Source organism: Podarcis melisellensis (genome assembly GCF_964234715.1).
Source record: "Podarcis melisellensis genome assembly, chromosome: 8".
NCBI classification, from domain to species: domain Eukaryota; kingdom Metazoa; phylum Chordata; class Lepidosauria; order Squamata; family Lacertidae; genus Podarcis; species Podarcis melisellensis.
In genome coordinates this window covers 40,124,471-40,150,358 of record NC_138540.1, presented here as the reverse complement: position 1 = coordinate 40,150,358, position 25,888 = coordinate 40,124,471, and the positions used below count along the sequence as shown (strand labels likewise).

Here is a 25,888-nt window from a genome sequence, read left to right as displayed (position 1 = left end):
GAGCGAAGTGACACGTTTTATTAACACCCTCCCATGGCTCGAATATTTTCAGATTTGCCCTTTCTGTAGTTGCGTGTGGCAAGAAAAACGGGGGAGGAAAGGAGGACGAGGAAGTGGGGGGCGGAATCTCGAGCCTTAATGGACTCCGAATAATTATTATTTTTGGATTCGTGAATTTGCACTTGCTTGTCTCAGAGTTGGCTAAGCCATCGAGCCCTCTCGCTTTCATTCCCGAGAAGGGTGGGCGGCAGTCCAGTAAGATTTGCTCAGAGTAGGCCCATTGAAATAAATAGACTTAACGGAGTCGTGCTTGCAATCTAAACCATTTCCGTACCCTCCTGCCCCCACCCCCCAAGAACCAGCAAGAAAGGGATTCGACCTCTCAGCCAGAGAGATATTTACGTGGAAGGTTAAGTCCAGCTGATTTGTTACCAATTTGTTTCCACTTAACTTTTGTTGAGAGAAGAATCTCAGTTTAATGGCTGCTCTCTAATACGAGCAACCTATTAACAATTAAGAGTGCCCCAGCACTCAGGACGTTTTTGAGCAGCTTTTAACGAAAAATACGAACCCGATTAAATAGATTAAATAGATATTTTTTTAATGACCGAGTAAAAAATGTGTTATCAGCGGCGGACACTTGACCCACAAGAGTTGCCCCGAGAAATCCAATTTAATATGTGATTTGGCGAATTAACTGATACTTTGTAAGGATTAATTTATTATTACTTTGAGCATTGGAAAATGGTATTGCTACTTAAAAATCTGGAAATCGATTCTTTTTTTCTTTTAGTAGCCAGCCCACCAATATCACGGGAGATAGAATGTTTAGACTTCTTTAGAATGTTTCGATAGACCGTTAGGTGTCAGCTAAGGAGGAGCAAGATCTGAACATCATTATACCCGAACACAGGTCGTTTTATACATTACAGGGTGTTACTTCGTTCCTTCAAGGAAATAAATCTCCATATTTGGGTATGCACCGTCTAACTCACCCCACCCCCTTAAATGCATTTAACACCTGGATTTGGGTGAATTTCTCTGGGAATAATTCTCAATGATTGCGAGGGACTTTTAAAATAATGCAGAAGATTACACCCGTAGGTTTCAAAGCTCCAAAGATCCAAAACAGAGATCCAAAATATGGTTTAAACAGAAAGTACATAAAAATATTTCTCGCCCCTCTATTTTATTCATCCAACGCCCCCCTTTTGTTGTAGTTTTCAAAGCATAAATAAAAATAAAACTGTATTCTTCACCAAAAGGCGCAGGTTGTTTTTCCAGAGCAGGTGCCTTCACAGATTTGGCACAACTGACTTGGTGAAACAGCAGAGCGTCTACAAACAAGCCATATTCTATAAGGATATTTTGCAAGCTTCTTCCAACCATTTTCTTCTACTATCCTCAATATAGTTAGTATATTTTGCATATTTTTTTTACGCACGCATACAGCTTACCATGCTGCCATTGCTGTAAAACTATGCTTAATTTATTCTCTGGATACCTAACGGTGCTGATGAAGAAGGAGAATTACACAACCCCTCTGTCAATCTACACTTAAATCCTACCATTTTCAGGAACGACAAAAAGGAAACTGCTGCTGGACAAAGTATGCCTTAGATACCTTACGTATTTTTCCTGAAGGTCTATATTATTTAAATAATCGTATCAGCGTTTGAAGTATACTAGTGATATTTTCCCCCCATCAAACAGAGATGCGGGGGCGGGGACACCCGGATGCCCTTATAATCTACAGATGCAGAGAAGAAACGCGCAAGGCGAGGATCGAGGTGTTTGTTGTAAGCAGTGGCAATCAGACCACTTTGTCAGATTCATGGCGTGCAATCAGGTTTCCCGCCCCGGTTCAGAAACCAAGCAACGAAGGTGGGTTACGCTTTATAAAGTGAAAAGGACTGGGGTGTGTGAGAGAGGAGGATGGAGTTTATTTAGCTGTCAGACAGAACACGAAATGGTTCCCTTTGTTCTCTTCAACACCAGCTGAAAATCGACCTCTTGAGGCAAATACATTTCAACTCTCTCATTAGAAGAGGCCGATATGACCTGACACTAGGCAGAAAACAAACCATCCGATCCCTCCAAAATAACTCCGGAACTAGAAGGTGCAGTTTTATTTGCAAACTTTACTTTAAAATAAATAAATAAATAAATAAATAAATAAATAAATAAATAAATAAATAAATAAATGCCGGTCCTTATTTTGCCTGAATGGATGTCCATTTAGCCGGCGCCTTGCTATCCTTCTTTAAACTCGCCTAGACCAAGCCTTCAGACGCGCACACCGCGGAAGATAAAATAAAAAATATAAATCCTTGTTGAAATCATTTCCAACACACAAGAAAGAAGCCGACGGTTTCCTCTTAGACAATCAAAGGAGAGTTGGGACGTAAAGGTTTGCTTCCAAGTTGCAGGCCACACTTGTGAGACGTGTTTCTGTCCCTTTCTCCTGAGGTAAAGTGAAGCAGATTTCTGATTCCCCTTCCTATCCGCCTCTTACAGGGTTCTAGCGAGAAGACCTACTGCCCACCGCTGCCTTAAACTGAAACCTCAAGGCACGCGCCCGTTGACCTCACGCAAATATCCGTATGCTTACTTTGGGGGATTTCGGAGTTAAATCTACATACACACGGATGTAATGAATCATTCACGTGTACTCACGCACACGGGCTGCTTTTTTCGGGGTGTGCAGAATAGATAGATGATAGACGATAGTTAGATAGATAGATGATAGATAGATAGAGATAATCCTGTCTCTTAACGTCTCTTCATTTATTTATGCTTAAGCTAAACTACCAGCCCAATCCACAACCCATTTCATACAAAATACGTGTGTTTCACACTAATGAATATTCCTCCAATCTTAAACGTGTTCTCTGATACCCCACGCACGTATAAAATAAAGTAAATTGGTTTAGGATCCCCCCCCCCCACGCTTCACAAAACTCCACACAGACACGGACGCACAACAGATTGCTCCAAATATCGTCACATCATAGATTTAGGGTTTGTGGTGATGACGAGGGGGTGAATCCAGAGCATCAGTTGAAATCCCTTGTCCTCTATTGATTGGTGGAAGGAACACGTGTTTGTTTGTGTGAAGGAATTCTATGGGTTCGAGTGCAGAATAGAAAAAAAATGGGGGGGGGGTGCCTTATTCTAAGATGCGGGGAAAGTCTAGGAAGAACCGAGAGTGAAGAAGGAAACATAATAGGAACTGGAAAATGTATAAATAGATCATCAAACACCATGGAGAATACAGCCTTGATAGGATTTGTTTTATGAACGTTAAGCCAATAAATAAGGCTGCTGCGATCCTATATACATACAAGAATATTGCAAAATGCGACCCAGTGCATTCCTACTCAGAAGGGAATCCACTGATGACTTGCTCTGAAACAGAACACACTGAAGAAAGGAAGCCTGCGCCCTGAGAGGAATAGCCTAATGGATGAAAAGTGAAGCTGCAATCCTATGCGCACTTGCGTGGGCGCAAGCCGGTTAGAATCGAACAGGCAGGTTTCCTTCTGAATAGCATTGTGCTGCCGTTCTATACACTCTTCCTGCAACAGCGCAATCCTATGCAGGTCTACTCATAGTGACCCGCTGAGGTCGCTGAGACTCGATCCCAGGTCTATAGGATTGCAGCTTCAGTAAGTAATTCATATCCTTCCCTTTTCCGCCCACGAGCCCCATTCAAAGAGGCGTCACAGCAAGTGAAATACAATTCAGAAAATCCCAGAGGCTCAATACATAAACAGATTCCTTTTTCTACGAAGCTCTCTTCTCAGAGTTGGCCTGCCACGCATATAAAGCATAGAATCGGTAAGGTGAGTCCATTCGCTGCACTGCATTCTTTTAAAATAAATCGATATCCGTAAGAGCTGAGTCTTTGGCAATGCGTGTGCGGTTCTATTTCCACTGACCCTGCCACTGTTTGCCTAGATTGATTTTCCCGCAGTGAAACTCGTGTTCTTCTATGCTGGTCGGAAAAGAAACCGATCTCTTCCCTCAGCAAGACTCAAACTGGTGGCATCTAATGTAAGATCTCATCCTCTAAAACTACGCTGCTAAGCTACGGACGGATTAATCGGTCATTGCAAACACAAAATCTCGCTCAAACCCCGCTCAAAACTTTTCATGGGCTGTCACTTCCCGGAGAGAGATTTGTGCTGGCTGCAGGAGGCCGTTTAGTGACTGTTAGACCCGCGACAGCCTCTCTTGTTTATTTTTGTCTGTACAGCGCCTGACACACGAACCATCACTTAAGTAATCTGTTGGGTCTTATTTCCAACTCTGTCCAAGGATTTGCGCGGGGAGCGAGGAGAGGCGGGGAGGGGAGCAGGAGCTAAGCCGATTGACAGGCAAACCCCTATTTTATGCAGGTTTACTCAGAAGTAAGCTCCATTGAACTCAAGGCGTACTCCCCAATAAGCATGTGCTAACTTTATTTCCATATTCTTAGCGGACCTTAACCTGAACGGCTTACAGCGCGATCTTAGCTGTGTCTATTTGTAAGTAAGGGCGGTAACTCCGTCTGTGGAACAGTACGTGTTTTGCACGGGAAAAGTTCCGGGTTCAATCCCCAGCATCTCCAGGCGGGGCTGGGAATGTCTTCTGTCTGAAGCCCTGGAAAGACTCGCTGCCAGTCAGTGTCGACAATACGGAGTTAGATGGCCTAACTAAGGCAGTTTCATACGCTCCTGCGTCCTTCAACAAGTTCAATGGGGCTTCCTCCCAGGAAACTGAGTGGTTCCTTCCCCACCCACAAGGATTGCAGCTTTGATAGGGCTGGTGGGTCGCGTGTTTTCATCCCGTCCAGTGAGATCCTAGAAATCTGACCCCCGCCTCCCTCCATCACCAACTGAGAGAGATCTTCCAAGATCCACGTTGGCGGTGGATCCGTTTTACACGCTCTGGAAAGGGCTGCTGGCAGGACGACCCTCGCCCCTCCTCAAAGCAAGATTCCAGGCTAAGCCTCGGGAGCTGGAACGAGATAAAGCAGCGTGGGCCACACACGCAGATTGCGTGGGTGGGTGGGGGACACTTTTTGGAGAAGTGTTTCAGAGGAACTTCTCCCCAGCCCCTTCCAATTCTCCACTTCTGTCGCAATTCCTCCCTCCCTCCCCCTCTCATCGTCTCTTGTCTTTTGCCTTTGAATGGAACAGAGATTTGGGACGCCGCCAGCAACTCTGCAAAGCATTCCAGTTATGATAACCTCATAATCAGGGATATAAATACGGGGGGGGGGGGCGGTAAAGAGAGATGAGAAAGAAAGGAGAATAAATTGGATGTAAGAGGGCAGAAGGGAGGTGATTTTTTTGGGGGGGGGGGATGGGTGATTTCGTAAGGAAGACGCTCCCCTCTCCCCTTTCCAGTGATGTGCATGCAGAAACACACATTTGGTTTTGTCTGTTTGGGCATGAATAGAGACAAGAGGTCTCCTGCCCTGCCAGTGCTAAGATGTTGCCCCTTATAAATCAATCATGGCTGTTGTGCTTATTTTGCCTACATTTAAGCTCTGATGTGTTATCTTTATTTCACTTGTTTTGTATCCTGTTGAATTGTCCTTCTATGCTGCGCACAACCCTGGAATCTCATATGATGAAAAGTAATTCAGAAATGTTGTTTTAAATAATGTACAGAAGCAATTAAATAATAGTAGTGTACAATACATTACTCGAATAGTAATGTATTGCAATTATTGCATTTCATGGTGGCTTAATTTCACTGTTAACATGCTACCCACCCTGCTTCCTCACCTATGTTAGGGTTAGAGGCAATACTAGGCACTAGACATATCATAATAAATTTATTAATCTTTAGGGTGCCACAAGACTAGGGTGGTTTTTATTAACCTATACCAGACAAAGCTTAAGCTCTCACAAACAGTTCACTAATTCTGCAGGGGCTAACGGGATAAAACATGTAATACAGGTATTAGATATAGATGAAATTAATGGGCAGAGTACGAATATACAACAGCAAAAGGTCCTGCAAAAGTAATGACAATTTTTCATCATCAAATTTTGCTGCCTATATTGATCTGTGCTGATATTGAAGTTTCTTCCACATTCATCAGAGAAAAAACCACAACAAAATGCACTCTCTATTGTGGTCTACAAAGAGATACAGACTCAAGGAAGGTCTGAGATGCATATGGGAGATTCCATAACAAATAAGATGGCTTTGGGGAAATTACAGGGTAATAACTTTCACCACGGGGACTGTTGTGGGAACAGAGAGAGCCGTAAATAGGAATATTGGGAGCTGCTCCCCCCCCCCCAGTTACTGGTCAGTCTGGCTCAGTATTGCCTACACGGACTGACAGTGGCTTCTCCTGGGTTTCAGGTGGGCTGGTCTGTCAGTCCTACCAGGGATTGAACCTGCATGTACAGTAGATGCTCTGCCAACTGAGCTATGGCCTACTGTGAAGCATGGTGGGCCAGGGCCATCTGTTGGATGAAGTTTTGGAATGCATACAACTCAGCTTCTATTAAGGCTGGTGGGTTTGCAAGGGGAGAAAGTTTATAGAGAGAGGAGCATCCAAGCTTCCTAGACTGTCCTTCTGACCTAACCTGCACTGACCTTTCTCCAAGTGTTAGTCTGAAACTCTCAGGGTTGCTGACCTCACTTCTTCCTCCTCCTCTTCCTTCATCCCACTTGGGGAGATGACACCTCCCCCCCCTTTATCTCTCTCTTGCAGAAATGAAGATGCAGGTATGGATTTTTTACTTTGCTGGAAGTAGGATCTTCCCTGTCCGACATGTACTTCCAATAACAAAATTAGGCTTCTTTTTTCCATATTTAAATCTCAGTGAGATTACATCTGGGGTAAAGTGTCCTCCTACGAGGAGGGATTTCAGTGCACACTGATGTGCCATCATATCCTGCACTGTAGGTCCTGCAGTGAGCAGAGGGTTGGACTAGGTCCCTTTCCTCTCTACCATTTCATGTGGAGCTCTTTGGAATGAGACCAGTGGCCCAGCATCCTGCTTCCAGCAGAGGCCAGCTAGTTCAGAGTTTCCCATACTTGGGTCTCCAGCTGTTTTTGAACTACAAGTCCTATCATCCCTGACCACTGGTCCTGCAAGCTAGGGATGATAGGAGTTGTAGTCCAAAAACAGCTGGCGACCCAAGTTTAGGAAACCCCAAGCTAGTTGATGTCATTTGGAATTGTATCAGCAGAACCTTGAAGTATGTACTGAAATCCTTCCTTGGTTGGGACCACACACTACCCTGTATATAAACACACAGAGGATCTGAGTTTAGGAAAACAAGAAAGCTATGTTTATTGCAGGAAATACATCCTTAGTAAGAAATATATTGGTTCTGTCTAAGTCAGGTGGAGGTGCCTTGAAACATGCTTGTGTCAGCAGGAGAGACGTACAAAGATGTCTCCTCCCACAAGGTGAGGATGAAGATAGAAGTAGGAAATGAGGTCAGCAATTCTTCTGAGTATCAGTCTAGCACTTAAGGGAAAATCAGCGCAAGTTAAAGGACAGTTTTGGAAACTTGGAGGTTTTTCTATCTACTCCTTCCCAAGCAGACACATCAGCCCAACACATCCGACAGTAAATTCCTCAGAAAAGCCCACAAGTACAGTGGTACCTCAGGTTACATACGCTTCAGGTTACATACGCTTCAGGTTACAGACTCTGCTAACCCAGAAATAGTACCTCGGGTTAAGAACTTTGCTTCAGGATGAGAAAAGAAATTGCACAGCAGCGGCATGGCTGCAGCAGAAGGCCCCATTAGCTAAAGTGGTGCTTCAGGTTAAGAACAGTTTCAGGTTAAGAAACAGACCTTCGGAATGAATTAAGTTCTTAACCCGAGGTACCACTGTAATAGACTTTTCTTACTGCTCCACAGCAGCTGGTATTCAGAGGTACACTGCCTCTGAACCTGGCTTAAAGTCACTGATAGAATGATTTCCGCATCGCTGCTAGCAAAATGCTGTGGGACATAAGGCCCCTCTAGACTGGTGTCCTTTCCGTGGGTGCATTCTGCAACACACTGAGATGCCTGCATTGCAAGGGGTCGGACTAGATGACCCCCAGGAACAAGATGACCCTCACATCATTCTGCGTTGTGAGTTGTGCTGCAATGTGTCCCCAGTGTTGCAGCATTATTGCACCCTAGAGGGGCACTGCTGCACAATAGTGCAAAATAAGCATGAGGGAGAAAAAAATACACTGTGAAAAATTGTGGTATGAAGAGTTCCAGGAATTTAGCAGAGAGTTATGGGAGATGTATGGAAATAAAGCAGTGTGCCCATCCCAAAGCATCTGGGGATCATGTATAACAGCCCTGATACCATCACGGGCACCAATAATCATGAATGCACAGTAAAGCAGACATCCTTTGCCTTAGTTTCTTTCAGAGTAGTCGGATCTATTCTAGACCTTATCATTAAACTAGGCACATTTACCCAGAAGCAGGTCCCATTGAAATCAGTGAGAGCTGCATCTAAATAATCCTGGAACAGCTGCCCTCTCTTGGAGGGAGGGGAGGGACTTGGCTCAGTGGTAGAGCCACTGCTTTGCATGCAGAAGGTCCCAGGTTCAATCCCCAGGCAGGGTGAAGGAGACCCATGTTTGAAATCCTGCAGAGCTGCTTCTGGTCACTGTAGGCAGTACAGAGTTCAGACAGACCAATAGTCTCGGTATGAAGTAGCTTTCCATGCTCCTCACAGCTGAATGATAGTTGAGTAGGTCTGAAAGTGGTTTCAACGTGTGCACAGGTCCAGCAGGCTTACATAATATTCATCTACTGGTGTGAAAGTTAAGAGTGTTGGAATAGGACCTTGAAGACCATGGCTGAAATCCTCACTCAGCCATGAAGCTCTGGGCCAGTCTAACCTACCACACAGGGGTGCTATGAGGATAAAAAGGGGAAGGGCAAACAACGTACACCGCCTTGAGCTCCTTGCAGGCAAAGGTGATATCTAAATGAAATAAAAATAAATAAAAAGTGTGGCAACAAGCAGCGGTGGTTACTCCGGATTACCTAAAGTGGATTGCAAGAGGGAGAACCTGCAAGGATGGATTTAGAACATGCAGACAGTTCTCACTCTTCCAGGCAGTTGTTCATGAAGCCGGGGTAAAACCACAGAGAGTGGATGATCATAACAACCGAGGAAGGTGGTGAGAAGGTCCCTCCTCCTCCTCTGCCCACGTTGGAAAGCTTGATGCTGCGTTTCTGGAGAGCTCTGCCAAAAATCTATCCAGCTCCCTTCCACCTCCCCTCGCTCGACTGCAATTCCTTGTCAACACCTTGAAGTTGGAACATGTTACCATATATACGATTTTATATCTGTCTCTCGCGTAATCTCCAGATGAAGCAAACTGGTCAAGCCGGATCGTGCCACTCACCTCCCTTGGCCTTGTGTAAACGGTTATGGGATCGCTTTGCGAGGGTTGGGGGGGGGCACGAGTAAGTAGAGGGACCCAGGAGGAGACTGAGGGGGTGGGTTGGGGGGGGGAGGAGGCGTCTTTTTCGTTCGGGACCAGCTCCCTGGTGTTAATGAAAACCAGGGCAGAGAGGCCGGAGCGAGTGCGGACGCGCGTCTGACTCCGTCCTCCCCGTGGGTGGTCTGACCTTTGATAAACATGCGGGCCCCTTTCCAAAGAAGCAACCCCCCTCGCGTCCTTCCTTTGCCTGCAAAATCTGCTTTTGACAATACTAGCCAGATACATTTCCAGCCTCGGATTACACTCCCCACCCTCCGCCTCCCCGCTCCCAACGTCTTCTTTCTAGCAAAGACTCCTTCACTTAAGCAATTAGCTAGTGAAAATACCTGCAGGGGGAAAAGGAGGAGGCGGGGTGGGGAAATAATTCTTCGATTCTTTTTAGGACAAAAAAAATATCGCGGAGCGAGGAAGAGCGCTTGCAAACACTTGGGCCACACGTTTATCTGCAGATAAACGTATATTTCTCTCTGTGTATAATTATATAGAAATCTTTGCCGCTTTCTCCTCCCTCCTCGGATCGATCTTTTTGCAAATCCATTCCAACGAGCTAGAAGATCTCTTTTGAAAAAGCGCCACTGCAGATCTTGCAGACATCCCGCGCCGACGGATAAATATACAAAAATAAAATTGCTCCAGCTGGTTACTTCCCCTACATCTGGAAAAATAAAGGAAAGTGTACATCTATGCGTTTTCACCTACATTCGTGACCCTCCTATCTCTCCCCAGGCTCCAGGAGACGGTCTGAAACAGGCCCGCTTGCTAAGAAGCAGGTCCCATTGATTTCCATGGGGCTTCCTCTTCAAGGAGCGCCCTTAGGACAGCAAGCTGTAATAAACGAGGAGGGTGGCCGTTGGTCTAGCTCAGGAGGAAAAGCGCGCCGCTCCGGATTCGAACCTCTAGGAGTGAAGCCGGAGTATTTGGGTTTCAGCCGGTTTCGTTCTGTAAACAGCGCCGGGCGCCCGCGGCGAATGGTACACACGGTACCATCCTCTGTATCACTGTGAGGAAAAGCAAGGCCCTTGAATTTAAGAGCGCATTTGGGGACAACTCTTGAGGAGACAGGAGAGTGATGTTCTGAAATAGGATTTAAAATAACGCATGGAAAATCTAGTCCATAAAATACCAGCACCTTTTCTCAACACTTTTCTAACAGGGTTAATCCATTCTACCTTGGAAGAGGGTGTATACTCTCTCTCTCTCAATCTCTCTCTCTCAATCTCTCTCTCTCTCTCTTTTCATCGCGCTGTCTACTCAGAAGCAAGTCTGTCTGAATGCTTTTTTAGGAAGTGTGCTTAGGATTGCTGCCTAGACTGTGTGAAAAACAGGATATAAAAAAAACAAGAGTTGGGCGCCTGCCCCGCTGAGTTTCCAATCCAAAAGGTATCTTAAGTTCTCCTGCCCTTCTCGGCCAAGTTAGATTTTACAAGATCCACTTAAAGCAACTGCATTTTAGTTCCAACTCGGTGTGGTTAAGAATCGGCCTGGTTTTCGTACCATCGAAATAAACAAGGACTACAAAAAAAGAGTTTAGAGTCAAGTGTTGCAGCTTCTCTGGGGTGACAGATTGAGCTATCTCTTTGCAGCCTGCAGCCACCTGGAGAGAGGCTTCGTGTCTCCTGAAGTGTTGAAGTCCTGGATGGTTATTATAAGCACGCTTCCCTGGAAGTAAATTGCACTGAAACAAAGGGTGCCAACTTCCAACTTGGATGATGGAGTTTAAGGGGCTTTGAGTGATTATTCCAAGGATACTTCCTTGGAAGTATATTCCACTTAGATCAATAGGACCCACTTCTAAATAAAGGACTGTGTGTGTGTGTGTGTGTGTGTGTGTGTGTGTTTGGCGGAGGGTGGTGGTGGGGTTGCTGTCCCAGAAGACTAGAGATTTCCCTCTCCATTCAGAACAACACAGGGCCCAGCACAAGAGGAGTACGTCGACGTTACAATGGTTTCAGTGAGGAGAGAGTTGTAAAACGCATTTGAACTCTCCCGTTGCTCAGCTGTGGTCGGATCGTGCTCACTCGTGTTTGTAAAAAAAAGGATGAGGTGTTTTTTTGTGGGCGAGGCGGGTGTTTTTCCTTTAAATGAAGCGTATTAAAGATGGCATCGCAGGCGGCCTAAAACTGGGCCATAAACATTGTTGTTTTAAATTTCGGAGTAAGCCCCGTTGATTTTCTATGGGGGGGGGGGTTGCCCCTGCCAAATAAATATGCCTAGATTTGGGGTCCCCTCCATTATTTCCACTCTGACAACCTGAAAGCGGAGTTCCTTCTTACAATGACGTCTTGCGGTTACGAGGAAGCATATATATCTACAGATCTCTCTTTATATGCACTATTATATATATACTATATATATATGCACTACACACACACACACACGTGCACTATTTCGGCTCAGTTCCTTGTGCCCTTTAAACACATTGACCCCGGAAAAAGCCGTGGGAGGGGGGACTGCCTTCAGGGTAAAAGGGTAGAGAAGCCTTCATTGTTCGGGTGGAGTCAAGGTCCCGATCCCCCTACCGAGTGACTGCATTTAGGAATGCGATATTACAGGGAACACAGCCGGTTGCTGAGCCGGTGGAAGAATGGAAGAGGAAATTTTAATTATAGCCCAAGCGAATAAAAGCAGAGATTTGTCTGCTGGGCAAGAGCGAAAGGAACTCTAGGCTACAAAAAGGAAGGGTTTGTAGATTTGAATCCGGACTTAGGTCAGTTCCCACAGAAATCAGGGGGGCTTTTCTTAGTCACGACCAACTTTCCAAATAGATTTTCAACGTGGCCCTACGTTCAACGTCGGCTGTTTTCACATGGTGGATTCTATGCTGTTTTTAAAACAGTAATTAATTGTTATGATTGTCCTGTTTGGCTTTGCTGTGAATTCCATGCCCTCCGTTTATGTAATATAAGGCAAAGACGCCGGCAGGCCTCAGCCCCTAGAAGCGTACAGTGCCAACAGCGCAGACCTGTGCCTGCTTATTATTGAAGGCCCCGCCTCGGTATTCAACGGGGTTTATTCCCAGGTAAACTTGCATAGGATTGCTCTGCAGTTTGGCTTTCTCTGGTTAAACAAACGAACAAACAAACAAACAAACAAACAAACAAGGTTCAGTCTGTGGGGTTTTTAAGATAACTGGGGAAATGTCTGTTTTGACAGCTTTGTATAAACGTCCTGATTTGAATCACGAACGTTTCCCCTTTCACCGCTGTGCGAACATTTCCCCCTATAAATGCGCAAAAGCGCACCGCACTCCTAGCCATGGGGATCCTCAAAGCAGCTGAGGAGAAGCTGCTGGGGGGCTTCGAGCCAGCGCGATCTCATTGCAGACAAGAAGAAGTCAGTGTTTCTCCTTTGAGTTTATCTCTACAGTGTGGTTTTCTTTTTAAAAAAATCTATTTTATTGTATTGCACATTGCGTTGGTTTCTGGGATAATGCGGTCGACAGGCAAGCATGGGCACCGATTTTTCCTCGACCCCTTTCCTAGCAAATCGGCTCCCTCGATAATCCACCTCTTTATAACACATCCTATCCTAAACCCTACCCTAAAACCCCCAAAGCATTTTATCGAGAGACCTCTGGAATTCGATGGGACGCACTAGCTGTTGTCAGTGCCTTTAGGAAAGCAGCATTAAACCAGCACACCCTTTTGATGAGACTGACTGTCCTTCACCACCATCTCAATTCATTTCAATAAGGTTTACGAAAGGAAAATTTGCTGGTGAACTTTGGTGATCACGTTCTGTCTTCTAGTTGCAAAGGGACTTGGGTGGGGCATAAATGTACCATTCCCTCTCCCTTCCACCCCCCACGTTGTATCTGGAGATATCCGCGCTTGTGTGTTCCAGGCAGGAGTCATTTCTGTTGCAATTGCGAAGACTGGATTTTTTTCTTAGCTTCTCCTTCTCACACCACACAAAGCTTGCCACCCTACGTCTTCTTTTATCAGGGAGTGAAAACAGGATAGAAACTGTTTCTGAAGTGAAATTGCTCTCCTTGGGTCTCACAGATGTGTGAGGCGCCCCATAGGCTGCTAACGTCTGCTTGCAATTCGCCCTTCCCAGAAGGATCTTAGATTGGGATCTCAAGTTTTCTTTTGAAAAAGGGACAACAATATTTTTTTAAAAAAAAGCATTTTAAAAGGAAACGGGGTAACAGAGGGAAGTGAATGGGGTGCGTGCCCCGCCACCAGCCAGGAATTCTCTCTCCATAAGGAGCATTATAAGTGTATTTTAAATAATGCTTTGAAACAACAAATGCTTCTCTAGGCCCTCACCATCTTTTCAATAAAGAAATAGCAGATCTGTTCCCCCCCTCTCTCCACACATCACCCCACTCCAGCGATTAAGTGCGAAAGCTAAACTGCCCCCCCTCACCTCCAATCTCACCCACACTTAGACCCCTTTAACAGCTTAATTGCGCTAAATTTACCACGCGCGCCTGGAAAAGAGGGTGACAAAATCTGGAAGTGACTTACCTTGATGAGTGAGTGGCAGGCTGGGAAGCGGATGAAAAGATTCTCCGGAGAGTTTAAAAAAGATAGTAAAAAAAAAATGATAGGGAGGGGACGGTGGACACCCACCCTTCTCTAAATGTGGGTTGGGAATGTTTTTTGGGGACGCTTTTAGGAAGCACGTTTTCTGCGAGTGTCTTTGAGAATCTATAGAATCAAGTAATAACCAACGCGTCCAGTACGGTTTTTGTTTTGTTTTTTTTACAGAAGAAAATATTTGGGATGGGAATGTATGGGGTGGGTGGAAGAAAAGCCCTAAACAATCAGCAATATAAGCTGTGGGCCACTGGAAGAAACTCCGGACGTTTTCATTTTATTAAAAAAGGCCCGGGAACTTGTTTACGTTGCACTATATAAACATCCTGCCCCTTGTCTGCGTCTATCTCGCAAAGAAATCAGAAACTTGATTTTTAAAAGTGGGTGAGTTCCAAACTTACCGCCTTTCAAGAGAGATCCCCTTGGTGGCAGGGGAGATCCGGGAATCACTTTAATTTTTGGTGTGTCTCATTTGTGTATAAACAAAACTGCTGGTCCCTTTTTTTAATGCGTTCAATTAACTGGTCAATTTCTAGCAAACGTCTCGCTGTTAGGGAGGGATGTTTGTGTTTATTCCTCTGCGCGCGCGCACAGACTTCTTAATTTCTTTCTCTTTTTTTTGTCCGCAAAACAAGGCCACAGGGAAATCGCTTCCTCGCGAGTATTACCAACTGGTTTTGCGTAGCAAAGAAATGAGGCAGGGGAGGGTGTGTGAAAATAGCGGAAGGTTAGGATCTAAGTGGCCTTTCAACACGTTTGGAAATGGACAAGCAGAAAGTAGTCTCTGGACACAGAGAAAGATTTTCTTTGGACGAAGAAGTAAGAGCAGTTGAAACCAAAAAGAGCGGAGGATCGTTGGGATGTTTATATGTGGGTGTCAGAGAAATAGAGTTTGGGAAGCGATTTAGCAGCTAGTTAATCCAGAATCATGTACGGAACGCCCAGATAGTCTTCAAACCCAAGTAGTACCCGTCGATTTAAACACAACGCGCTCCATTCATTCCGTGCGCTCAGGACTACTTAGGTGGACGGACCCGAGTCTGGTTTACACCTCGGGAGTAAGTCCCGCCGATCGTTCCCAAAGGAGGGACGGCCTAAGGATCCCGGCCTAAAATACACACACACACAAACGAAGTAAAGTAAATGGATTTAGGATCCCCTCCTAAATACCCACACCGGCATGCCCACAACAGAGTACTCCGAATATATTCACACCATAGATTTAGGGTTTGGGGTGATGAGGAAGGGGTGAACCCATAGGGTCAATTAAAACCCCCTGTCCTCCAGTGAGGAGGTGGTGAACACGTGTGTGCGTGTGAAGGAATTATACGGGTTCGGGTGGAGCCTAGAAATTGGGGGGGGGGGAGAGATCCTTCTTCTGCATCAGGACAAGGTGGGATCGGCAGAGGGGTGATGGTGGCAGCATTGAATCCCTCCGTTTGGTTGGAGCGAAGCCCCTTACAGCGCCCACCAATGTTGAGCTAAGACGCGGAAAAGAGACTAGGAAGAAGGAGGGGAGGAGGAGGGAGGGAGGGGGAGCAACTTGCCTGGCGGGCCGGGGAGGGAAGGGGAGGCGGGGACTCCTCCTGCCTCTTACGTCGTGCTGTCAAGAGCCGCCAGGCGCCCGCTGACTTGAGATAAAAGTTAAAGGCAACCGCTCCGGTTGGGGGCAGAACCCGCGACTCACCGGGCTGAGAAGCAGCAGCAGCAGTAGCAGCAGCGGCAACTCCTCGCTGGCAGAAGCCTGGGAGGCCGGGTGGGGTGGCGGGTGGGGGAGAGCTGGGAGGAAACGCTGGTCAGGCAGGGGGTGGGGAGGGTGGGGGGAGAAAGCCCGCGCCTCCCGCGAAGCCTGAGAAACGGGGGAAGGGGGAAGGGCGAAGAGGAGGAGGGAAAAGAGAAGGAGGAGGAGGAAGTCTTTTCCCGCTTGGAACGCCGGATTAGGAGCAGAAGGCTCGGACACAGCCTCTCTGCTGGCTTGGATCGTGCGGAAGAGGGGCGGGTGGCGGCGGGTTTGGAGACGCGCCTTTTCCAGGTAGAGGAGGCTTTGCTTCGCGTCCGAGGGTCCAGCGGACAGCTGTCCCCTCGTCTCCCCTCTCCCACGGCCTTGGCTCTGTCTCCCCACCTCCACTCCCTGTTAGTCAGGGACAGGAGCCCGCAGCTTAGCTTGGACTGAAAGAGAAGGCGACTGGGATCGGCTCCGTTTCTTCTGCATTCCGGCTCGCAGCGCTTTTACGCAACTCTCTGGAGGAAAAGCAAGGGCGCAGGAGAGAGAAAGACCTGGGAGCGGGACGGGGGAGCTCAGACCCCCTCCCTGTTCCGCCCAGGAGCCAGTCCTTTAGGGAGGGGGCGGCGAACGGGAGCCGTCGATGACCGCAGGACTGCTGCGCGCTCCTTCCTCTCGACCCCCTCCTCCTCCTGCCGAGGCCGAGGCTTTTCCGATGTCGACAGCCTCCGACAAGGCGCAGCAGCAGCAGCAGCTGGGAACAGTCATGGAATCGGCGTCGTCCACCACCTCCTCGACCCCCAGCAGTAGCAGCAGCGGCGGAGGCGGCAGCGGAGGAGGAGGCAGCGGCGGCACCAAAGCGAAGAAGTCCAACGCGGGCATCCGACGGCCGGAGAAGCCGCCTTACTCCTACATCGCCTTGATTGTCATGGCCATCCAGAGCTCGCCATCCAAGCGCCTGACTTTGAGCGAGATCTACCAGTTCCTGCAGAGCCGCTTCCCGTTCTTCCGCGGCTCGTACCAGGGCTGGAAGAACTCGGTGCGCCACAACCTCTCGCTCAACGAATGCTTCATTAAGCTGCCCAAAGGGCTGGGCCGGCCGGGCAAGGGCCACTACTGGACCATCGACCCGGCCAGCGAGTTCATGTTCGAAGAAGGCTCCTTCCGACGGAGGCCCCGCGGCTTCAGGCGGAAATGCCAGGCCCTCAAGCCCATGTACAGCATGATGAACTTGAATTTCAACCACCTCCCGGACAGCTACGGCTTCCAGGGGCCCTCTTGCCCGCCCAACAGCCTCCCCCTAGACGGCGGCGCCCTGGGCATGATGAACGTCGACGGCATGGGACTGGCCGGCCACTCCGTACCCCACTTGTCCTCCAACGGAGCGCACCATTCCTATATGGGGAGCTGTGGAGGTGGAGGTGGAGGAGGCTCCGCCGGAGGGGACTACGGTCACCACGACGGCTCGGTGCCCGCCTCGCCCCTGCTCCCCGGAGGTGGCGTGATGGAGCCCCACTCCGTCTATTCCAGCACGGCGCCGTCCGCTTGGGCCCCCTCCGCAGCGCCGGGTTTGAACAGCGGAGCTTCCTACATCAAACAGCAGCCTCTGTCGCCTTGCAATCCGGCAGGGAACCCGCTCTCGTCGGGCTTGTCCACGCACTCCCTGGAGCAACCTTACTTGCACCAAAACAGTCACAACACGGCAGAACTACAAGGTAAGGCCGGGCTGGTGTGGGGATGGGCGTCCCTGAGCGCCGGGGGCGCGGGGGGGGGCTGGAGATCGCGAGAGAGAGCGGCGATCAGGCCGCGCGTAAACTGGAACAGGGAAGGAAACATGCCCAGAATTTGGGGAGCGCTTAGCGCAGAACCAGAGGCTAAAGGTTTTGTTCGGGGTTATGGGAACAGCCGAAGCCAGGAGCTGTAAAGCTAAAGAGAGAAGGGCAGGCGGCCAGCGCTGCAAACCCAGAGGAAATCTCAAATGTATAATGGGTGCCTGGGAACCCACCTCTGAGCACCCAGTTACAAGCAACGGAACAATAGGTTTCTTAAGGATCCGTAACAAACAAGTTCCGTGTTCACTTTTATGTAGGCTAAAATATGTGACACCTGACCAAAAATACCCCCCCCGGAATAAGCCTGGAAACAATTCGGCCCCATTTCCTATTAAACGAATGCTGGTACGCTTTGAAAATGTGGGGAAATCCTGACTGTATGGTTAGGTGATAAGTTATCCAGGTGACGGGATGAACCCAAGCGGATCAGGGACATCAGAAGTCAGTCCCTCTGCTGTGAGGGGAAAGATACGCTTTAGGAGCTGTAGAGGTTGTTCCAAAGTGAAGTAAGGGTGCGCGTGAGATTTATGTGAGATCAGAGGGTATTGTGGGAGAGGGCAGCTCCAAAAGTTTTTTAGCCCTCTGAAAATCGCACCCATAAATACAGATCCGGTGTTCTCAAGAATGCGAGAAGATGATGTATTTTGAAGCAATGTACATAAATATTGTGGGAGCCTTTTTATATTTTTTGTCTCCGTTTAGTCAGTTGACTTGAAGTTTGTGGGATTGATGAGGTTTCCCTCCTATCCACTCCACCTTCGCGCGCCCCCCGTTCTCTAAGGGAAATCTAAGGCTACCCATTAAGTAGGTGCGTTAGGAATAATTAAATCTGCTTCGGCCCTATTGATACTATTCCGAATAACATTACGGATAATATTCCATGGGCCTTATCAATGATTGTATATGTAGAAGCTTAGAAACTATTATATATGGATGGTTTGATGCCAGTGAAATCCATTAAAGACACATTGCAGATTGAGTAAAAAAAATGCTCTTATATGGTGCCATACAGATGTAACGCGTTTTAGGGATCCAGTTATGGAATAAATAGGGAAATTCCCATAGATTTTAGTAGGAGTGTAGTCTAAATACAGTTGCAGCAATACCTACCTACGCTTCGGTTAATATATGTGCGCAAACCCTGGAATTGTACGGGGCGTCACAGATTTGTCATTGCGTCACTTTTATTTCCTCGCTGCGGTTACCTAATAAACACGACCCGGTTTTACTTCATAGAAAAGAGCATATTTCAAAACAAGAAACAGCGTGATTTGTGAAATATGGTTGAGGTTCGGTTTTATTTTCTGGGGCCTCAGAGAATTAATCCCAGTATAGTCCCTACCTCAAACGTGGCTGAAAGAAAACCTGTTCATAGTTGCATTAACATCAGTAAGTAAGTTGTGTCAATATATCTTAATGCCAATTGCCTTAACCGCATATACGAAAATATTGTCCTGAAGTTAAAAAATGATGGTATAATTAATTTCCTTGTCGTCCCCGTTATTATTATTATTATTAAACACCAGGAACGATACTGAGTCCTGTGGCACCTGAAATATTACTATTTATTGTGGCAGCTATCTGGCGACGTGGGATGCAGCCCAGAAAGCTTATGGAGGACAAAATTGGTTAACCTTTAAGACGCTATAGAACTCTTGTTACTACTTGTTTTGTTTTTTCTCCCCAACAATTGATTAACCCGGTTTAGCACCACCACCTCCTTTTGAGGCAACAACGACTTTAGTAATTATTAATAGTAATCCTATTTAATTAGCACTTCTAATACTGACCGGTCTCATCAAGTCAAAACCGAACAGAGTGCCACTGTAGCAATTAACGACAGCAGTGGTGACAAGGAGTAATTTTAGTCTAGCAGAAGCCAAAACCAAGCCCTTAAAAATATCCCAGTGATCAAAGTGTGAACTTAAAGCTGCATTCCTACACGCACTTACCTGGAAAGATGCACATAGGACTGCGCTGTCAATTTCTCCCAATGAAACGACACAGATTTCCAAAAATGATGATGATGATAATAATAACAACAACAACCATCATCACCATCCAATATATTCCACCTCTTGATTCTCTTTATACAATCTTCTACTTAAAATTGCTCCCCAAACGTTCTTTCCCAGAGCTGATCTCTGCAAAGGAGTCAATCCTGTGCCAGTATTTTACTGACTGCCTAATTTCAGTTGCCCTTTTGAACTCTCCTTTGTAGACAAAACATCTTTCTTTGCCTCAACCAGCTTTGTTAGGGCGGTTTTGTTTATTATTATTTTATTCCCCCACCCCGCTGTCTGCTCTCCAAATTACCCCCCTCCCCGCTCCGAACAGCCCCTCTGCATTCTCGACATTGCTTACCTTGGCCGGATTCTTTCGCGTTCCAGGAGGGCGAGACATCTTTGCAGCGGAGGCCGTAAGAGAAAAAGGGACCTGCGTGATTAGTTTCGATTTTGCAAAAAACATGAAAATGGTGATTGGGATGGGGAGACCCCCCCCCACTCACCCAATAAGTCTTAATAGCATTGGGATGATGAGGGATCATACTAAGAGGAGGGAATAATGGTTTGAAACTGACCAGCCCAGCAAGGGGAAATTGACAAGGTCTCTGTTGGTCACTGGAGAGGAAAGATAAGGGGTGTTAAGAGGCGAGAAGACAAGCGTTAGTTTGATTTTCTTTTTCCAGTTCGTAGAGGAAGAAGAGGGAAAATGTATTTTCAGCAGACAAAAGTTGGTGGGGTTTTTTTGTGGGGGGGAGGTGTAAAGAAAAGCTTGCAAGCATTCAGAGACCTAAAAAATAAAATAGCCGAAACAAACGTGGAAGGGTTGTGCTCGGAAGAAGAATTAGCCCGATGCGCCGAAAGGCCGCGGCTAGCGAAAGCGCAGAGTCCAAAGACTTTTAAAGAATTCCTCCTCCCTGTGGCCTTTTTGCGGGTGGGGTCCTGTGGTGTTGCTTCTGTTAGAAGAGAGAATTTTTTTTTACGGTTGGGGGTAGGATCCTTTGTATTTTAACAGCTCCCCTCTAGTTTTAGCAGCTGGGCAATCAGATAGGGAGGCGTTATCACGGCGAGCCACCGTCTTCTGACTCCCTGGTTCTGACTCCGACTCCAGCCGCTCCTCCTTGCTTCAAATGGAGCGGTCTACTGACCCGACAGGTCTTCTCACCTCTGTTTGGTCCGGGGCATCAGGTAGAGTTAAGGACAACTAGTAGCAATAGAGGGGAGCAAAAAGGCGCTTGGGAAATAATGGAGATGAACAGAGAAAAATTATGGAAAGTTGGGAGGAAATTCAAGCTTATTTTTTACAGCCTAAGGGTGGGGGGTTTACTTTTTTTAAAAAATAGCAATCACCTCACCTTCGAAATATAAAAACTGAGGTCTCCTACTGTTTCTTTAACCTGCTTGTTTTTTTTTTAGCAACATAAAGGGGACAAGGAGCATTTTATTTTTTAAAAAATACATTCTGGACAAATGAGGGAGTTATAAATCCTGGGTATCATTCTGACTTCTGCTACATGAGTTTGGAAACCAAATAATCACTTTTTAAATGGGGGAGGGGGAGGGGATGGCCACAAAAGGCATGCAAAAAAACAACATTTAAAAAAGGCAAATGACTACTACTACTACTACTAATTATAATAATTTTTGTCAGTTCTTTACTTGGTTAAATCACCATGAAAAGGACAACCAATTAATTAAGAAATTATTCTATTGTCATATAGGCGCAAAAGTGTTTTTTAAAAAATCACTTAAATAAGTCCATTGTGCAGTCTGTATATGGTGTAACTGCTCTATAGATGGGTAGAGATAGGGTTGTTATTTTAAAAACGGAAAGGGTTTACAATTCTGAAAGGGAGAGGAATGCTAATTCTATCCATTGCAAGTTGTTAACCGCTAAATATGAGTAATCCAGTTACTGTGTGAGGAAGTGTTCTATGAAATTTGTTAATTAGGAACCAATGTTCCAGACTGATTAGATTTTACAATGAAATAAGTATATTTAAATACTATCAGCAGATGTGGATCCACAGATAATTCCCCCCACAAGTTACTGCAAAGGCCTGCCCTGATCCTGTATCACCAGCTATGCAAAGGAATGGGTGGGTAGAAGAAAGGTATATTCCTTTTCAGAAGAAGGAGCAAGGTTAATATCTGCTTTTAATAAAATGTCTGATTGTGGTCCAAAACCTGATAGGTTTTGTTTATGTTCATTGCAAGTCTTCATTGGAGTACAGTAGTAATTTAACCCTAGAAATAATTAAAAGCCAGGGCTTGTTTTTCCTCTGGCTTGAATGAAAGCAAGTCCTCCAGCTTTATCAAGAAAGCCAAATCTATACACACAAGCACCAAAAAGAAAAAAAAAGCCCAACCCTCAGTCCTCCTTCCTTGGCCAGCCAGGAAACAGACTGTCCCATCCCATCCTGCTATTTGCGAATGGGCAAAATTCCCATTCCAATCAAGTGGGAATTTCCTCTGATTAAGAACAGCAGAGTTCAGAGTCCATAACATCACCTAGCTGGGTCTAACAGATTCCAAGGGGTTGATGAAGCCCCTCCCAGGGGGAGATCTTGTGGACTGGTGACTATTGTCACCATAAACTGAGGTGGAAGAAGGTGAGGCTCCAGACTTGAATTGTGTAACCAGCTGTAGACAAGCAGTAAGTCTGTGGAATTGTGTTTCTCCAAGAGAAGCACCCTTGGCTTCTGTATGGCAGGTTGCCGTTGCAGGTTGCTGTAACTACTACTACAGAGTTTCAGAAGCAGTTTGTGATATGGCTTGAGGTTCTACTGTTCAAGGGATGAAGGGGAGATGTGTTCAAAAATTCCACCCGCGCATGCCAGAAGTGGAACTCAGCCACATTGGAATCTGCCCTTCTACTGAGTCAGACCACTGGCTTACGTAGCTCAGGCCTACTGAAGTCGTCATCCTCTCCCCACTCTGCTTCTCCCCCCCAAGCTAATTTCAGCCTAATGAAAGCTCAGTAAATCTTCAGGTTTTGCTCCCTGCTTGCAACTAAAACACAACATAGAGGCTGTGAAGTACCCGGTAAGTCCCAGTATGTGGAGGATAGCAAGTTGCACAGCTTCTGTTACCCATTTATTATCCTTGATCATACTTGGTAGTAGCTCTCCAGTCTCCTGTTAATATAGATCCTTGCCCAAAGGTATACAAAAGTTCATATCCAATACAAAGTATCCTTTTATAGTACACTGGAGTAAAAGAAATGCCTCTAAAATCTGTTCTGAAAAGGAAAAAGGGAGGAAAGAAGGGGAAAAGGAAAAAGGGAGGAAAGCAGAAAAAGAAAAGAAAAAGAGGAAAGACAAAGAAAGAAAGAAAGAAAGAAAGAAAGAAAGAAAGAAAGAAAGAAAGAAAGAAAGAAAGAAAGAAAAGAGAATTCTATCCCATTTTTCTTACATAATGTCCCTTTTGTGTTGGAAATGTAAAAAACTGAACCTCAGACATGATCTATGTGAGGCAGCTACTCTGCCTCAGAGCTGGACTTCTTTGGGCATCTTACATCAGGGAAAGGGCCACACACATCTCAGTGATGGATCATCGGGCTCACATACAGATGCTCCCAGCTTCAGTGTCCAGCATTTCCAGGTAGGGCTGAGAGTCTCCTGCCCAAAACCACTGCCACTGCCAGATAGTGTTGACAGTACTGAGCAAGATGAACCAATGGTCTGACTCAGTAGAAGAAGGCTTCCTGTGTTCCTTATGTATTCCTTCAATGAGGCAGAATTACCGGTAAGCAGCTGCCTCTGCTTTCTTGACTAAAGAGAAAAAGTCTCAGCAGCAAATTCTGGGGGGCGGAAAGTGGCTAGGATATGTGTGCCACATGGTCTGCCCTGGAGCCTCTAAGCTAACGTACGGAGCTAGGGTGCAGAGGAGGACTCTGCTCCATCGCCAGTGCTGAGGTAGGATTCAACCACCAGCCTAGTCAGATTTTGTGCACAGCATGGCGAATGCACAGTCTTGTCCAGGGGTCAGCAAACTTTTTCAGCAGGGGGCCGGTCCACTGTCCCTCAGACCTTGAGGGGGCAGGACTATTTTTTTTTGGGGGGGGGGGATGAACGAATTCCTATGACTCATAAATAACCCAGAGATGCATTTTAAATAAAAGGACACATTCTACTCATGTAAAAACATGCTGATGCCCAGACCGTCCGCAGGCCAGATTTAGAAGGTGATTGGGCCGGATCTGGCCCCTGGGCCTTAGTTTGCCTACCCATGGTCTTGTCCTTTGCCACAGGCAGTAAAATGGCTTGGGTAACTTCTGTTCCTACTGTAAAAACCAATGCTGTAATCGACCAACAGGGGTAACCCTTAAAGCTTAACATGCATGCAGAATAACCCTAAAGGAATGAACTTGCTATCAACATAGTCACTCAAGCTTTGTTGATTGACACCTGTAGTGGAACGCAAGACCACCGGGATGTCACCAACTAAGTTCTACTCAGAGTAGAGCCTTTGACCTGAATGGACCTATCCTCTTAATGAATTCCAGTGGGTTTCCTCTGAGTAGGTCTGGAGACAGACCACAGTTTCTATTCATGCTGAAGCAAAGCATAATCTAGGTTCTAATTCTTCAGTTTCATATCTCCAGGGTGACATATTTCCCCCCTCCTCTCTGTGTTGTGTCTTCTTCCCAGTCACTTAAATCTGCTCTCTGCTTTTCTTTCAGGAATCCGGTACCATTCTCAATCTCCAAGCATGTGTGACCGGAAAGAATTTGTGTTCTCCATCAACGCCATGGCGTCATCTTCCATGCATTCAGGAGGTAGCGGCTCTTACTACCATCAGCAAGTTACATACCAAGACATCAAACCTTGCGTGATGTGACAGTAGGGCTGGGGAGTGAGCTTTCTTGGAGGGGCAGCCAATCCCCAAAGATCCAAGTGAAAACTGTATAGAACTGTGGAACTTCCTTCTACAAGCCCCTTTAGGAGCCAAAGAACCTCCCCAGAAGCTAGACTGATAGTTGCTCATGAGGTATATGAATATTCAAAACATCTACAGAGAGGAACATGCTGTTCTCAAGGAAGCCTTGAAGAGGAGCAAAGATGCGTTGTGTGTGCTTTTTTTTTGTAGGGGAAGGTGAAGCACAATGCCAAAACACTAAGTACTCAATTGTCCTTTCATCTTGGGTCTCAGTACATTCAGAACAGTGATCTGGTAAAAAATCCAAATTCCACTTTTCAGTCTGTGTGGTTTCCTCCCCACTCCCGCTTAAAAAAAAAAGGAATAGGATTCAAATGAACTCTGCTTTTTAAAAACATATCCTACCCCCAATTTCTCCACACTTTTAAATGATCATTAATGGAAATGGATTCTAAAATTTGAGGGTCAGGGATCTGCTGTACAAAGGAAAGCAGCACAAATAATGCAGACTGCGATGGTGAACGACAGTCATTTTCATGTGGTGTCCATCACTGGGTCCTTCATTCAGCAACCAGAATTGGCTTCCAGTTGTAACCTCTCTTCTTATATTTTAGGGACTGAGCATGAAATATACATATGGCTCATTGTATATTTGACCTCTGATTCAGGGCAATGGCAGACTCTCCAGACATCTGAGTCAGTGCTGAGATGGTGCTCTTCCCATATCTTCTTTCCTAGATCGTAATTGTGCGTTGAGTTTCCAAAGCCTTCTCTACCTTCAGGTGTTGATGGGGATTTGAAAAGCAGGATCACACACATACACAAAGACACAGAAAATGCAACAGTAGAACTGAGGATGTTGGGCTGGGTGCTCAATCACACGATCCTGTAGAAACCCCCCCCCCACTTCTTTTTGACCATACCCAACCCTATTTTAAATAGTAAAGTACCAAATTACAAAGAAAAAGCACTTTGAGAAATAAAGGTTAAAAATGGAAACGATAAACAAGGCTCACGCTTTTATTTATTCAACATTTTAATAAAACACAACAGCAGCCTTGGTCAATCAGTATTAAAGTGGTTAATGTGTTGGCAATATTTGCCGTAGGGACTGTGTGAAATAACCATCGTAAATGTCAAAAGCAGCAGCATGGCAAAGCAATTTTCTCTATGTTTTATATATAATTATATATTATATATATATAAATATAAATATGAAGGACGCTTTTGTCATTTCCTCCCCCTACCCCCTTTTGCCTGACTGTACAGTTCGGTGGCACACCTATTTTAAGTTTCATTCTGCACTGTATAAAAGTGTAATGACAGTGGAAGGGGTTTTAGACCCCCTGCTTTTGTGTACGTTTGTCCTTTTAAAAAAAAAATGGAATGCAAATAAAAAAAATGTATGGTATTCATA

General features: G+C 46.0%; 1 protein-coding gene and 1 long non-coding RNA gene across 2 annotated transcripts in view; one reads left to right on the top strand and one right to left on the bottom strand.

Moving 5' to 3' along the window:
* The window catches only part of LOC309377164, a 28,697-nt gene extending 14,393 nt beyond the window's left edge, over window positions 1–14,304 (bottom strand). Inside the window, exon 1 of the long non-coding RNA XR_014171452.1 lies at window positions 13,961–14,304. This is a non-coding gene — a long non-coding RNA (uncharacterized lncRNA). The remainder of the gene's footprint in view (window positions 1–13,960) is intronic.
* Window positions 14,305–15,869: 1,565 nt separating this feature from the next.
* Window positions 15,870–25,888, top strand: FOXF1 (forkhead box F1). Its single transcript, XM_081922643.1, has 2 exons — window positions 15,870–17,470; window positions 24,275–25,888. The coding sequence occupies exons 1-2, from the start codon at window positions 16,399–16,401 to the stop codon at window positions 24,430–24,432; spliced, it is 1,230 nt and encodes a 409-aa protein (XP_081778769.1). The 5' UTR covers window positions 15,870–16,398; the 3' UTR covers window positions 24,433–25,888.

Bases quoted from the DNA above. Each gene is read 5' to 3' on its own strand.
- FOXF1 (XM_081922643.1), top strand. From the start codon at position 16,399: ATGACCGCAGGACTGCTGCGCGCTCCTTCCTCTCGACCCCCTCCTCCT. The intron at 17,471-24,274 runs GTAAGGCCGGGC...CTTTTCTTTCAG, and splicing joins CAACACGGCAGAACTACAAG to GAATCCGGTACCATTCTCAA.